This window comes from Oculina patagonica, chromosome 3 (assembly GCF_052425735.1).
Source record: "Oculina patagonica isolate OP01 chromosome 3, crgOcupat, whole genome shotgun sequence".
NCBI lineage: Eukaryota > Metazoa > Cnidaria > Anthozoa > Scleractinia > Oculinidae > Oculina > Oculina patagonica.
In genome coordinates, this window is record NC_135760.1 from 8,355,548 (window position 1) to 8,368,291 (window position 12,744).

General features: G+C 39.5%; 1 protein-coding gene and 1 long non-coding RNA gene across 2 annotated transcripts in view; both read right to left on the reverse strand.

Moving 5' to 3' along the window:
• The window catches only part of LOC144646477 (uncharacterized), a 45,754-nt gene that overhangs the window by 19,136 nt on the left and 13,874 nt on the right, over nucleotides 1–12,744 (reverse strand). The window lies entirely within an intron of this gene.
• Nucleotides 41–6,982, reverse strand: LOC144646392 (uncharacterized). Its single transcript, XM_078505957.1, has 2 exons — nucleotides 3,415–6,982; nucleotides 41–2,222 (listed from the first exon to the last, which is right to left on the reverse strand). Exons 1-2 carry the CDS (start codon nucleotides 6,524–6,526, stop codon nucleotides 2,155–2,157), a joined length of 3,180 nt encoding a protein of 1,059 aa, XP_078362083.1. The 5' UTR covers nucleotides 6,527–6,982; the 3' UTR covers nucleotides 41–2,154.

Genomic DNA, 12,744 nt, shown 5'->3' on the forward strand with positions numbered 1-12,744 from the left:
GCGAAAATTTAAATGCCATGTCCTTAAATACCTGTCCTTTCTCAAAACTTTATTAAAGTAACATAACTTTGTATATAATTGCTGTTGTTTTTTTAATTCATTACGTAATATTATGTTGCTGACCATGACAACAACCATGACAAAAACCTTGTTCCCAAGGTCCTCTCCTTCAAGGAGGAAACAGGAAAAAGAGTGCCCTGGGAATGAGGTTGGTTAATGCAAGTCTACTAACACAAGGTTATCTTCATACACAAATCAACATTAACTTTTATTACTTTGACTTCTCTTTAAAATTAACGTGTCAAATTTTGCGATCGTCTGCGATCCGATGCGATCGTCTGCGATCATGTGGAAACCAGTCTTTAGCTCGGGAAAACCCATACTGATTTGTTGAGAATTACTAATTTAATTACTAATTTGAAAACCTCAAACCAGAATCTATAAGTATATGAATAAGCTCTAACAGGCTCTTTTAAAGGTATCTTAGAATAAGAAAAATAGAATAATATTTCATCTTTGCAAATAATCCAGAATATAATAGTTATCTTTTTTTTCTTGGTATAAAAGTATCAAAACTTTGCAACAACAACCAGGGTTTTTCAACTTACTAGGACCATACTATTTTGATTGATCTAAAAAACAAAAATAATGCATAATTCATCATTCATCATTTTGATAATTTCAAGTGGAAGCAATAAAAACTTACAAAGGTGTCAATTTGCACAAAAAAACATTTTCCAAGGTGTTGAGCACACAATATGTATGCAAAACTCTAAAATGTTATCAGTTGTATATAAAAAATCTCTTGTAATACTGCAATAATATACCTAATAGTATATTATTTTGTCCTTTTACAGGAAATTTACACTAATTTTCATGCACAGTACAAAATAGATGACTTCCCAGTAAGCCATGTATGTATGTATTAAAATTAAATCCTTTTCTCATTAATATTTAGAACACAAAACCAATGAAGTCAAACTTTTAAAGAACTTAGCAGCAATCAAATATCTTCTATCTGTTATTTGCATTCATAAAGAACAATGAATTTTCTGTATAAGATGATGATGAATGCAGTAAGAAACAAAAAATCAGATATAAAAATAATTATTGTAAGTAAATAATAAAATATTGTTAGTATAATGTATCATGGGTTTGTTCCATGATACATTTAATAGTTTTTTCCCTAAACTATTAATCTAAAATATAATTTCTTCACAACCAATAATTTCAACAGTAGAAAAATCTGAACTAGAATTACAATACAATTGTAAATGTACAAATTAATTGAACCTGATACAACAAAGAATTTCCAACCTTAAGCAAGGAATTTTTTGTCCTCAATGAAATGAAAAAAAAAATCATTTCACAAATATGCATTCCATGTGGAATTACAGAAATTGCATAAAACAATCTAGTAAGTTAACTTCAACCTCTCAGGTCTACAAAACTGTAATGTCAGTATTGCTCAAGCTGGCAACAACATAACACATTGTATTACCAGTATGTACTTGTATCTCTCTAAAAATAACCTGTAAGCCCCATAGTCAACCATTCAAATTCTCCTAATTGGTCTCTATATATTTTTTTAGTTACTAGTTGGGAGAACTAGTAACTAGTAACAGAACTCTGGTTACTAGAGGATTTTCTTGAGTGCAGCAAAATAGTGGAATACTCCAACTCGGATGCTGAAGGCTGTCACCATGAGCTGGAAAGCTTAGAGAAAAAAACCTCTGGGCAGGAGCACTATGATTTACTGTTTTTGTTGAAATTTGGTCTTTTTTATCAAATTATATTTAAACCAATCACAGTGAACATCTCCAACTCAACTGTGATCACATGCACTGGCACATGAAGACACAACAAAGCGTGGGTCAAAAAGACTTGATCGAAACTGGAAACCACGCAAGAAAACCTTCTGACACCCAGGGTACATAACAGGGCACTTTTGTATTTCACTGTAGCAGGAACAATTTCTCATGCAATTGCATTCTACATGTACCGGTACATGACTTAGAAGCAATATACTTGAGGATGAGGCAGCTTGAGGCTTAAAGAGTTTGAAAACACAACATCCCTAGACCTGCAGCCAGTAGTGGATGCAATGTACAGTACATTATCACTGAAGTGTCTCAATAAAATGTGCTAAGACTCTTACAAGGACCTCTTGGTTTTTTTCCTCTTTGCAGGACGCATGGTTGCATCTGGATGAGTTCCCCAAGCTGTAAAAGAAAAACAAAAGAATACTGGTTACACAACAAAAATCATTCAGTTCTTCAGGAGTTTAAAAAAAATTGTCTGTCTATCTTGTGGTTTTACTGTTTAAATTTGTTCTTGGTTTAAAGCCTTTTAAACCAGTGTCTGATATATGCATCATCATAAACTGAAACAAGGGAAAATAATTAAAAAAATCAATCTGGTTTATAAAATTTCAAACCAACAACAAATCAATATATCACAACACATACAACTTGAAAAAGGTATGCACCATGTACCGTATTTATTCGATTAAGCGCCCTGGGCGCTTATTAAATTTTTTTACCTGGAGGGTGGGCACTTATTGGAGGTGGGCCCATATTCGAGGGTGTGCGTGTATTAAATTTTCACAATTTTTAGCAAGTAGTACGTTTATTTTTGCAAGAAAAAAAATGTATAATTATAACTAAATGAAAAGATGTACGAAAGCTGAATTTTAAATGTTCATTGAAAGGTTCAGTAAAAAAACTAAAAAAACTCTGTCTTCGCGATAGTCTCTTAGTGGTACTTAGTCAATTTTAATCTCAACTTCAACAATAATCAAAATTCCTCTTGTGCCCTCATTATAGGGGGGTGGGCGCCTATTCAAGGCTGGGCGTTTAATAACTTTTCCTACCTACAGGGTGAGTGCTTATTCGAGGTGGGCGCTTATTGGAGGTTGGGCGCTTAATTGAATAAGTACGGTATGCCAGTCCTTGAATTTTTTTAACATGCAATAATTGAATGGCTTGGTGAAAAAGGGTGTTACTGATTTTCCCTCAAAATGAGCATTGCCAAAACAACTCCAAATGTTGCGTGCAGGCTTGTTTACGTAAATGAAGCAGTGTACTGTGTTTATTTTCGCTGCCTTTTGCTTCGTTTGCAAAAATAACGTATGCAGAAAACTTGGTTTTCCTAGTTGGTGTCGTCAAGAGTTTCTTTGTTTTAGCACAACAAAGAAAGTACTAAAGATGCCGACTGCAGAAATTGTTTATTTTTTTGCATACGTTAATTCTCGAAAACAAAGCAAAAGCAAGTAACAACAAAACCAGGACAATGTCTCAAGGACGTAAACAAACCAACATGCAAAATTTCGAGATTTTTTGGCAATGTTCATTTTGAGCCAAAAATCACTTCTGCCCTTTTTCCACCGAGCCCTTCAATTAGTGTATAACCTACATGTTCTTCTTGCTCCTGGGTGATTTTGCATGCTGTTGGTGTAACCAAACCCATTGCCATTACTATTGCCAACGTTCACACACGCTACAGAACTGTCAGGAATAAAGCTCAGCTTCGGGGTCGAACTGCGGAAACTTCTTCTCCCCATATTGTCCTCTGCCATGTTTCTTAGTTTATCATGGTGGAGTCTCGGTGGACTTATCTTCACTTCTGAAGTTGAGCTGGTTCCATAAGAAACTGAGTTCAAAACTGTTCTTCTTTCATTTACGTTTTGAAGCTCCCTGCCATCAAATTCTTCCCTTTTACACTGCATTTTCGTCTCCAGAGAAGAGCTCTTTTGCATTTCAATTGAACCATCTTTACAAGCAGCTGCTACGATAACAGAGGGTCTGTCGCTTGTCATGTCTATTGAATTTTGTTCTTCTGAGTTGATTTCAGGTTTAATTCTCTGCAAAATTTCGGAACATGGCTGTTTTGCATATAGTTCAGTGGTTGGCTTGTGATTTCCAGAATACAAATCTTTAGCAGGGTTAGCTTGCAAGGTATCCAGCTTGGAAAATGATTGTTGCTCCGAATTTGACCTCACTGCAGTTGTCTCGCCATTAACAACTGCACTTGAGCCGTCGTCTGCAATTGATGTCACTGGGGCAGCTGCATTTGCTTGATTTGAAGTCACGGTGGCAATGTTCGAGAGGTTACAAGAAGCTAATGCTTGCCATCTACTTCTGTACAATAAATTGAGTTGCTGCCAATACCTCATGGAGCTCGCCAGGTCAATAAACTGCGTCTGCACAGGAGCTGTACTGCTTGTAGATGACTGCGTTGATTGCAGGTTTACCATGTTTCCGCTAGCTGTCTGAGCAGCTACATCAGGCTCGCTTTTTGCTACATGTACCTTAGAAGCTGTGTCCACAACAGATGCATCTGTCTTTACCATGCCTGCATCCTCTTTCTGTTGTTTAACTTTGTCAGTGTTTACATTTTTTACACTGTTTGCTTGCGCCATTGAGAGATAAGGATAAACAAAGCTTACGGGATAAACGTAATTTAGCGGATATGTCGCAGTCACTGCTTGCTGTCCCAGCTGGTTGTTGTTAACATCTGTGCCGTACAGCGCTGGATAAATTCCATATTGCGCCTGGGCACCAACAAAATACGTAGGAGAAACTTGTTGATTAGACCATGTTGTTTGAGTGTTTGTTCCAGCTAAAACGACAGTAGCTGGTGGTAAGGTAGATCTTGCCAGAGTAAGATTTTGTACAAGTTGATTTGTGCCTTGACTTTCTGTTTGAGCAATGTTGGTAATGCCAGGATCACACGCTGAGCTAGTAGATGCTACAACTTGATAACTGCTGGTATCTGACAAGGTTACTGATTCTTGGGAATCAAACGACAATGATGGAGTTTTCACTATGACTGTTTTTGAGTCAGTCTGCGACATCCTGCATTCATTTACCAATTGTTGTCCGGACACTTTGTTGGATGTGTGAAAGCTGAAATGGGTGTCATTTGGTATTGACTTGGCTGTCTCACTACACATGGCTGCACCACTTTGCGCACAACTGGGAGGCGTGGTTGTTTCCTGAACTTGTGAATGCAACATTGGACTTTCACTGCTTGGAGAATTCACTTGCGGAAGGGCTGTAGTTGGTTTGTTGACTGGTAGATGGGAAGACAAGTTTGTGCTACTTGGGAATGCATTGGCACTTGACCACAAGACTTTACGACCTCCACGATAAGCTGGTGTCTGAGTAGAACCTGTCTTCATGCTCTTTATCTGGGCAGCTGTTCTTGTCTTTGGTTCGGAGAAGTGTGTCAATGTGTGTTGTGACATTTGTTTTCTTTCTCCAAACCCTGATGACTTCTCAATGTTGCCATTGCAGCTCTGGAATCCAAGTGCTTGGTGTTCATTTGCATTGGTTGGTGTTTTCAACGTAGAATTCACTGTTGATGTACTAGTTGTTAGTGACGTAAGTGAACTGCAACGAATGTTCTTGACATGCTCACGGTAACTTCCAGCAACTGCTTGTCTATTGCTGTTATCCACAATCCTTGGTTGCTCCGACGACAAAAAGCTGGTGCATGAGCTGGACTTTGTGGTTGTCGCACTTGGTTTCACTGTACGTGGCAATGCACTAGTGCTTATTGCAATAGTGTCTGTGGTATCTTTCTTGCTTTCATGAGCTTCTGCCAGTTGCTTTAACATATCTGCTGCACTGTATTTGCTTCTATCCACAAAGCAACTGTAAATCAACTGTTGAGCATCTAAATTCTCCTCAGAGCTGGTACTGCTTGTTTCTGAGCTAGGACTTGCACTGTAAGCTCTTTGGCTGGCAGGAGAAGATAGACGTCGGGCAGACGGCAAATTGCTTTCATTACCAGTGACCAATCTTGCAGGTTTCATTAACACAGGACTCATAATTGGAGGCGTCTGTGTCTTCGTATCACTCGCCCCTTGTGTTAACTTCTGCATACTCGACGCTGTACTGATAAAGCTTCGTTCAGTTGCATAACTGCGACTGTTTTGCAGCTTTTTAGGCCTTGTTTCTTTGGCTAAGCTCGAGTTTGACTGCCCATTCAGTGAGAGAACACTCGCATCAAACGAGCTTGTGTAATCCGATATGCGAAATTTACAATCACTCGAAGGTTTGTCGGCTGTTCTTCCCGGGCTCAAACCATTGAATAATTCATTCGACACAACATCTCCATCCGGTCGAGCTGCTCTTTTTCTTGAATTCTCCTCGTCATTTCCCGAGGAGCTAGCTGCAATTTTCGTGGCTGGCAGGCCGTGTGCTCGCGGCGAAGCAGCCGGCATGTGATGAATAGTCCCTGCATTCCGACACGTCGAATGCTTCTTTGCAACTCGGCCAGAAGACGAATTTCCCCTCAATTTCTCCGAATCCACTTCCGTTTTCTTCAGTCTTCGCCTTCCCAGTTTTATTCCGAGCACAATACTCTCGCCTTCATTGATCTGCACCGCCAGCACTCCGAGATCCAATAGTCGCCGATCTTTAGAAATCGCCAAGCTGCGAAGTTTGCTGGCTGCCTTCTTTGGGACGGGAAAACTTACTGTAACCGGCGCATCGCGGTGAGCCCCTGAAGGATTTCTCATTTTCCTCAACAGAGAAAAATATCCTTACTTCTCCACAGAACAAGCGTTCATTCACAGCTCGTCGCAAAATTTCCCATGGAGGACAAGCCTACTGTCGGTGCACGAAAGCAAGGGATCAATGAAACAAAACACCCTTGATGAACCAAATTCCTTCAGTTATCGCGCCACGGGATGTTTGCAGCGAATCCTCGCCGGGGGACGGTGCATTTTGCGGGAAAACCACAACAAATGTTGAGAAAACCTTGCGCATCCGACTGAGACAAACTAAAGAGCAATCATGCATAGAAAATTTCTTGTTCTTTTCGGACAGTTTGTCTTGTCACCCATTCATCAAGATTTGAATAAATTTGCCTCAATGATCAATGACAAAGGCACACCCCTCTCCTCAGTGGCACGCTCAGCGGGGTCTAGTGGGGAGACTACTGTTCTCCATCATGCCTTGCGAGCTACTACCTACCGATTTGCGCGCGCGTTTTTGCAAGAGAATTGTTCGAGGCCTCGAGGGTCCTGAAGGGGGAGGTGTATAAATCCCATTTTTCAGCCCAAATTTTGCCCACACATTTCCCAGCCTACTGTTTGCCCAAATTTTCCTAAATCCCAGTCTCAGTTCCACTGTTTTTTGTTTGTGATTCAAAGTTGCAGTGGCTCAAAACTCATTTTCCCATTGAAAATTTAACTAAATTCCTGTTCCCATTTTACCCCTTCAGGACCCTCTTGTTATTCAGAAGTCGGCAAAAATTCTGTCGCCATCGAAACGAGCGGACGTAGATGGTCTTCTGGACCAAAAATGTTTCGTTCTCCGTAAGTGGTCGTAAGTGTTCGAGGCTTGAGCGATGTGGAGTTTGCCAGACTAATAAGCTTCAATTCCTCGAAATAAAGCTGGATTTTAAATCCAGTCTTAGCCCATTTTTAGCTGGGTCATTATCCGGCGGAAGTTATTTATAAACCAAGTATACGCAGCCACCAAGGGATTTTCGAGGAGGCTTAGAAGTACCGATAGAATCTTAATCATCTCTGAGTCGCGGGTTCGAATCTTCACTTTACAGGGGTTATTCTCAAATGGTTTGGGGACCAAATAACCTCTCCCCACGTGAAGATTGGAGTCTGCGGCTCAAGGAGTTACTCTTCAGCTAGTCAAGTCCAATCCTCGGATACCCAGAGGCAGTAAGTGGGGGCGAGGAAAAATCTTTATAAAAAAGTTTTTTAATACGCCATCCTCCGAGGATGGTCAATCTATGAACTCTTTCTTCCGTGCGCCCTTTAGTTCAACCCCTATAAAGGGCGCGCAGAAGAAATAGTTTAGCGACTGGACTCCTCTCCAGCCTCCTTGGGGGCCGAGTAATTCTTCACCAGAAATTCTGATTTTTTTTTTTTAATTAATTTGAGACTTCGGCCTTTTTGTCAGTTATCTTCGTTTTTCAAACTTTTTTTTTCTTCCTTGTATATAGGATACAAATATTTGGCTATTATTTTATTATTGTTTTGTCGGAAATGGCAACTATATTTTCCCAATTAACTAGGTCGCTTGAAACTTCTTTTAGCTACCTCCTCCTCAGATCCTTCTAACTCCAAAATCTCTCGGAAGACCTGAGGCGAGCAAAAGAACGAGCTATTGCGGAACTGTGGACGAGGCACTCCAGAGGAGTTTAGTTTGCCGTCCCAGGTGCGTCCACACAATGTAAACTCAATTGTATAACTACATAAGAGCGATTGAAACGATAAGAGTTTATTCTTTTATATATTCCCCTTTTTACATATTTGCATGAAGAAGTTAGACCCTCTTGTTCAAGGATGTCTATCAACAACTGAAGTGTTTCTTTTGTATGTAATTATAACTTTGAGCTAGTGGAATCGGGCATATATTAACATATTATATATAACTAATAATAAATTTGTTAGCATACTTCCTTGCGGACACCTTATGAAAAAAAAAACGAATAGTTTCTTCTCGGTTTGTTGAGCAACGCTTGTCAGCCGACAAACATAAAGTTCTCTTATTTTACAATTTACATTGTATCAGCTGTTCAGTATTTGCCAAAACACTAAACTTCCCTTTTCATTTTTACGACAGGAGAGCGAAGAATTTAGTGACTCTTCTATCCGAACACAAACGTGTTTGCAACTCACATCTCTTGTTATCGCAGTAGTTTATTTCAATTTGCTGATTTTCAGCAATTTGACGAAACATAATATATTACAAGTCGAGAAGAAGGTTGAATTTAAAAAAGATCCAGGCAAAATCGGCAATTCTGCTCTATTTGTGGATTTTGTTGCCCAGAAATGCATGTCAAACTGATTTATGTTGCTGCATGTGTCACTGAGTTTTTCAAGATCAGAGACTCTGCAGTCACTCAAAGGTACATTTTTACATACTGTTCTAAGACATGGTTGAGCCGCAATCTTCAATGCCTTGTCGTAAATCCAGGTTCTGTTGACTTAAGTCTTCAATAAGAAAGTTTGCGTTCGCTGACTAAATCCATGGTGCCGATTAGGATCTTTGAACGGTGCTTTGTTGCAAGCTCGGGTACCGACAACGATCGGCAAATTCCACAGCCGCACTAGCATCCCAAGATTTCGATCTTGATACATTACGGACGAGATTTATTGTACCTTTAAGCTTAGTTTATCCATCTTTTGGTAAATCACGATTACTTTCCCTCGCACCACATTCTACATGGACTATCGCTGTTGTTGCAAGGGTGGACAAGTGTTGTTCTCGGAGCTCGAGTACCTGACTATCGAGACTGTTATTGTACAGCGCGGGAGCGGACATGGATCTCATCAACAAAATTTCATTATTTCTGTGATAATCTGTGGCCAGAGCTGAATCGTTGGATTCTGATCTAAACAAGCGCGTGCGTTTTTCAGCCCTTCGTATCTCTAGCACATCTTCCACTGAACCGCCTCTTGGAGCCTGTTTCCTGACAGATCGCATGGCACCAACTGCTGGCTGGACTGTTTGGGGTTTTTTCATTCGTAACAGCTCTAGCAAGGCGGTCCTAAAACGTTGATTCCTATAGCAGTATAGCAAAGGGTCGAATAGCGAGTTCAACTGCGCAAATGTCTCCGCCAAAAGGATAGCCAAATGTGTATCAAGTATTGGAAAAGTTCATCCGAAAGCCAAAACAACGCCCAGTGGAACAAACGAGATCATCACCACTGCGGTCAACAAGAAAGTAGTCTTGGCAAGTTTAAATTCGAGTTTCGCTTTAACTAGGGCAGCGACATTGTTAATTTCGTTAATTCTACGTTGTTTCCGTACTCCAAGGTACACCATGACGTATAAATAAACTATCATTATTAAGAAAACTCCTCCTAAGACACTTTCACCGATATACCAGCCATCTATGACATTGTGGTCTACTACACCAAACGGTCGCATTACAGGGAGTAGGGCTGTTATAAAAATTGCTGCCAGCCAGCCGGCTATGGCGAGCTTTTTAACACGGCTTGTTGTAACGATAGTTTTGTAGTCCATGCACTTTCGGATCGCCACGTATCTCTCCTAAGCAATCACCGTTAAAAGATAGAGAGAACACAAGCCAAGGCAGTTGCTAAAGGAAATGTAGAGAGAATCTAAGGTACAAATGTAAGAAAGCGAAACTTGGCGCAGTATTAATACATCAATAGCGGTAGACGACGGCAAAGTTACAACGCCCATAAGAAGGTCAGTAATTGCCAAACTGGACAGTAGTATGGTCGATTGTTTCTTAAGCACTTTCTTCGTCCTCAGGGCAATAATAGCTAATGTGTTAGCAAGAATGATACAAGGAGACGCAATACCTCGGATGACGACTAAAATCCAGACAAAAGTGGTGACATTTAAGTCCCAATTGAAATTCGGGTTTTCTGGGCAATAAAACACTGGCTTGTCATGGCTGGAAGAGTTAGTGGTTGATTCTGTGTCAGCCATGATAACAAGAGCGAGTAGAACGTCGAAGGAATAAACAGTGTGTTTGGTGACTGTTAAACAAGACCTTTTTCCAAACCGGAACTCTTCCAGTCGGCCTCGGATATTTTCAATATTCAAAGGATAGTACGGCTTTTTTCAATTGTAAAAACTTTAAAAAATTGCAAGCAGAAACTCGGTATTGTATTTTGCATCATATTGTTTCTTCCGTTATTAAGAATTATACTTCAGTGACGAAAGAAACGACTCTTCAAGTAAATAGATTTCAAATTTCCATGTCAATTGATTCTGCACGATCGAAAGGTTCTTGTTGTTTCACTAAGAAGTGTCTTTCCTTTCGCTTCCTGATTTTAATGTTAATTTAAAACCAAATCGACAACAAAAAGAAAGCTGACAGTCACGTCTCAATTTTAGCCTGTTTTCACTTTCGAAAATCGAGATATCAGTAGTTTAACTCATTAATTAAACTATTTATTACATGTTTTTGCTATATACAGAATGATTTTTCTAACATTTTGTCGCCTAAATTACTTGCATGTTCTCTTTAGATGCATATTATCTTGAATCATTGACAATTCAGTACGGAAATAGATAATACAAAAAAGATATAAGGTGTTCTGTTTACGGGGATTCTTAATCTTACCCAAAGTGATCAATTAATTAGGAAAAATGCTGTGAATTTTTACTTGATGAAAAATAAAAAATTTATATTCTGTGTAAGCCAGGAACCCTTGGAAAAACTGTAAAAGGAAGATCAGTATCAAAACGCTAGTTTTTTGTTCTCTTTCTTCGAATACAGGGAATGGTTAGTTATAAGCCAACAGGAGGAGTTACGTCAGGAACGATATCTTAAAAAAAAAATTAAGGGGGCGCTCATTACCGTGGTTGAATTTTACTTTTGAATAGGACAGGAAGGTGCCTTTGTTTTTTGTGTAACTCAACAAAGCCAGGCATAAAACATTTGCTAAAAAACGAACATGCTAGTAACAGAGAAAGCTGGCAGTAAAAAAAAGGAAAAAAAAACTCAGTGAGCGTTTTACAGTCACCAAAGCCACTAAAAGGAAGTGCTCATGGAAAAACCTGGTTGAACTTTACTTTTGAATAGGACAGAAAGGTGCCTTTGTTTTGTAACTCAACAAAGCCAGGCATAAAACATTTGCTGAAAAACGAACGTGCAAGTAACAGAGAAAGTTGGCAGTAAAAAAACTCAGTAAGCGTTTTTCCTGAATTTAAATTCACATAAACGCACAACACATAGGAATCAGAGGGAAATAAACTCAAGTACTGTAGAAAGGGTAGCCACATTAGCTTTCGAGGGTGATGCAGTTTCGGCATCATCAACTGACAGTAAAATATAATGATAAATAAACAATAGACACTATCGACAATAAATTCTATTAGATGTGATAAAAGCTAGGGGATGGAACGGTGCGATTGTAAAGAAAAGTAAAAACTAAAATCTATTATCAGCTTTGCATGAGTTAGATTTCCCTTAATTTCAAATTCCCATGTCAAATGATTCGCAAGATCGAAACGTTCCTCCTTGTATAAGTGGTGACCGTCGAAACTGTGCGTCTTTTACAGTCACGAAGACATCAGCACCTCTTGAAATACCGTATTTATTCGATTATGCGCCAAACCTCGAATAAGCGCCCACCTCGAATAAGCACCTATCCTAACGGTACGAAAAGTTAATAAGCATGCACTCACCTCAATTATTATATAAGCGCCCACCCTGAAGGTAGGAAAAGTTAATAAGCGCCCAGCCTCGAATGCGTAAGCGCCCACCCCAGAAAGTTCGCTAATTGACTTTAGTGACAATGAGATTGAAATTGACTAAGTACAAGTAGGAGACCTTCCCGAAGACAGAGTTTTCTTGTTAAAATTCTGCTTTGGTACATCTTCACGTTTTGTTATTATTTATTGTTTTTTTGCAAAATAAACTCACATCTTGCTGAAAATGGTGAAAATTTGATAAGCGCCCAGCCTCGAATAAGCGCCCACTCTCAAGGTCCAAAAATTGAATAAGCGCCCAGGGCGCTTAATCGAATAAATACGGTAAACGACTGCTCCCACGTGGCACGTGAGCAAGCGTTACATTTGATAGTCGTCCAGAAAACACTTTTGTTGCAGCTATTTGGTATCGATCGTGTTGGTTGTTTCTTTCATGAACGTCTTACAAAAACGCGAAATTAAAGAGTGGCAAAATACAAAATTTTCGCAAAACGCGAAATTTAAGTGTCGCGCAATATGAGCACCTCAAAATCGCGATACATTTAACGTGCCGCGAATAATCACTCTCCTCAAG

Bases quoted from the DNA above. Each gene is read 5' to 3' on its own strand.
- LOC144646392 (XM_078505957.1), bottom strand. From the start codon at position 6,526: ATGAGAAATCCTTCAGGGGCTCACCGCGATGCGCCGGTTACAGTAAGT. The intron at 2,223-3,414 runs GTAGGTTATACA...TTTCTTTTACAG, and splicing joins CCCAGGAGCAAGAAGAACAT to CTTGGGGAACTCATCCAGAT.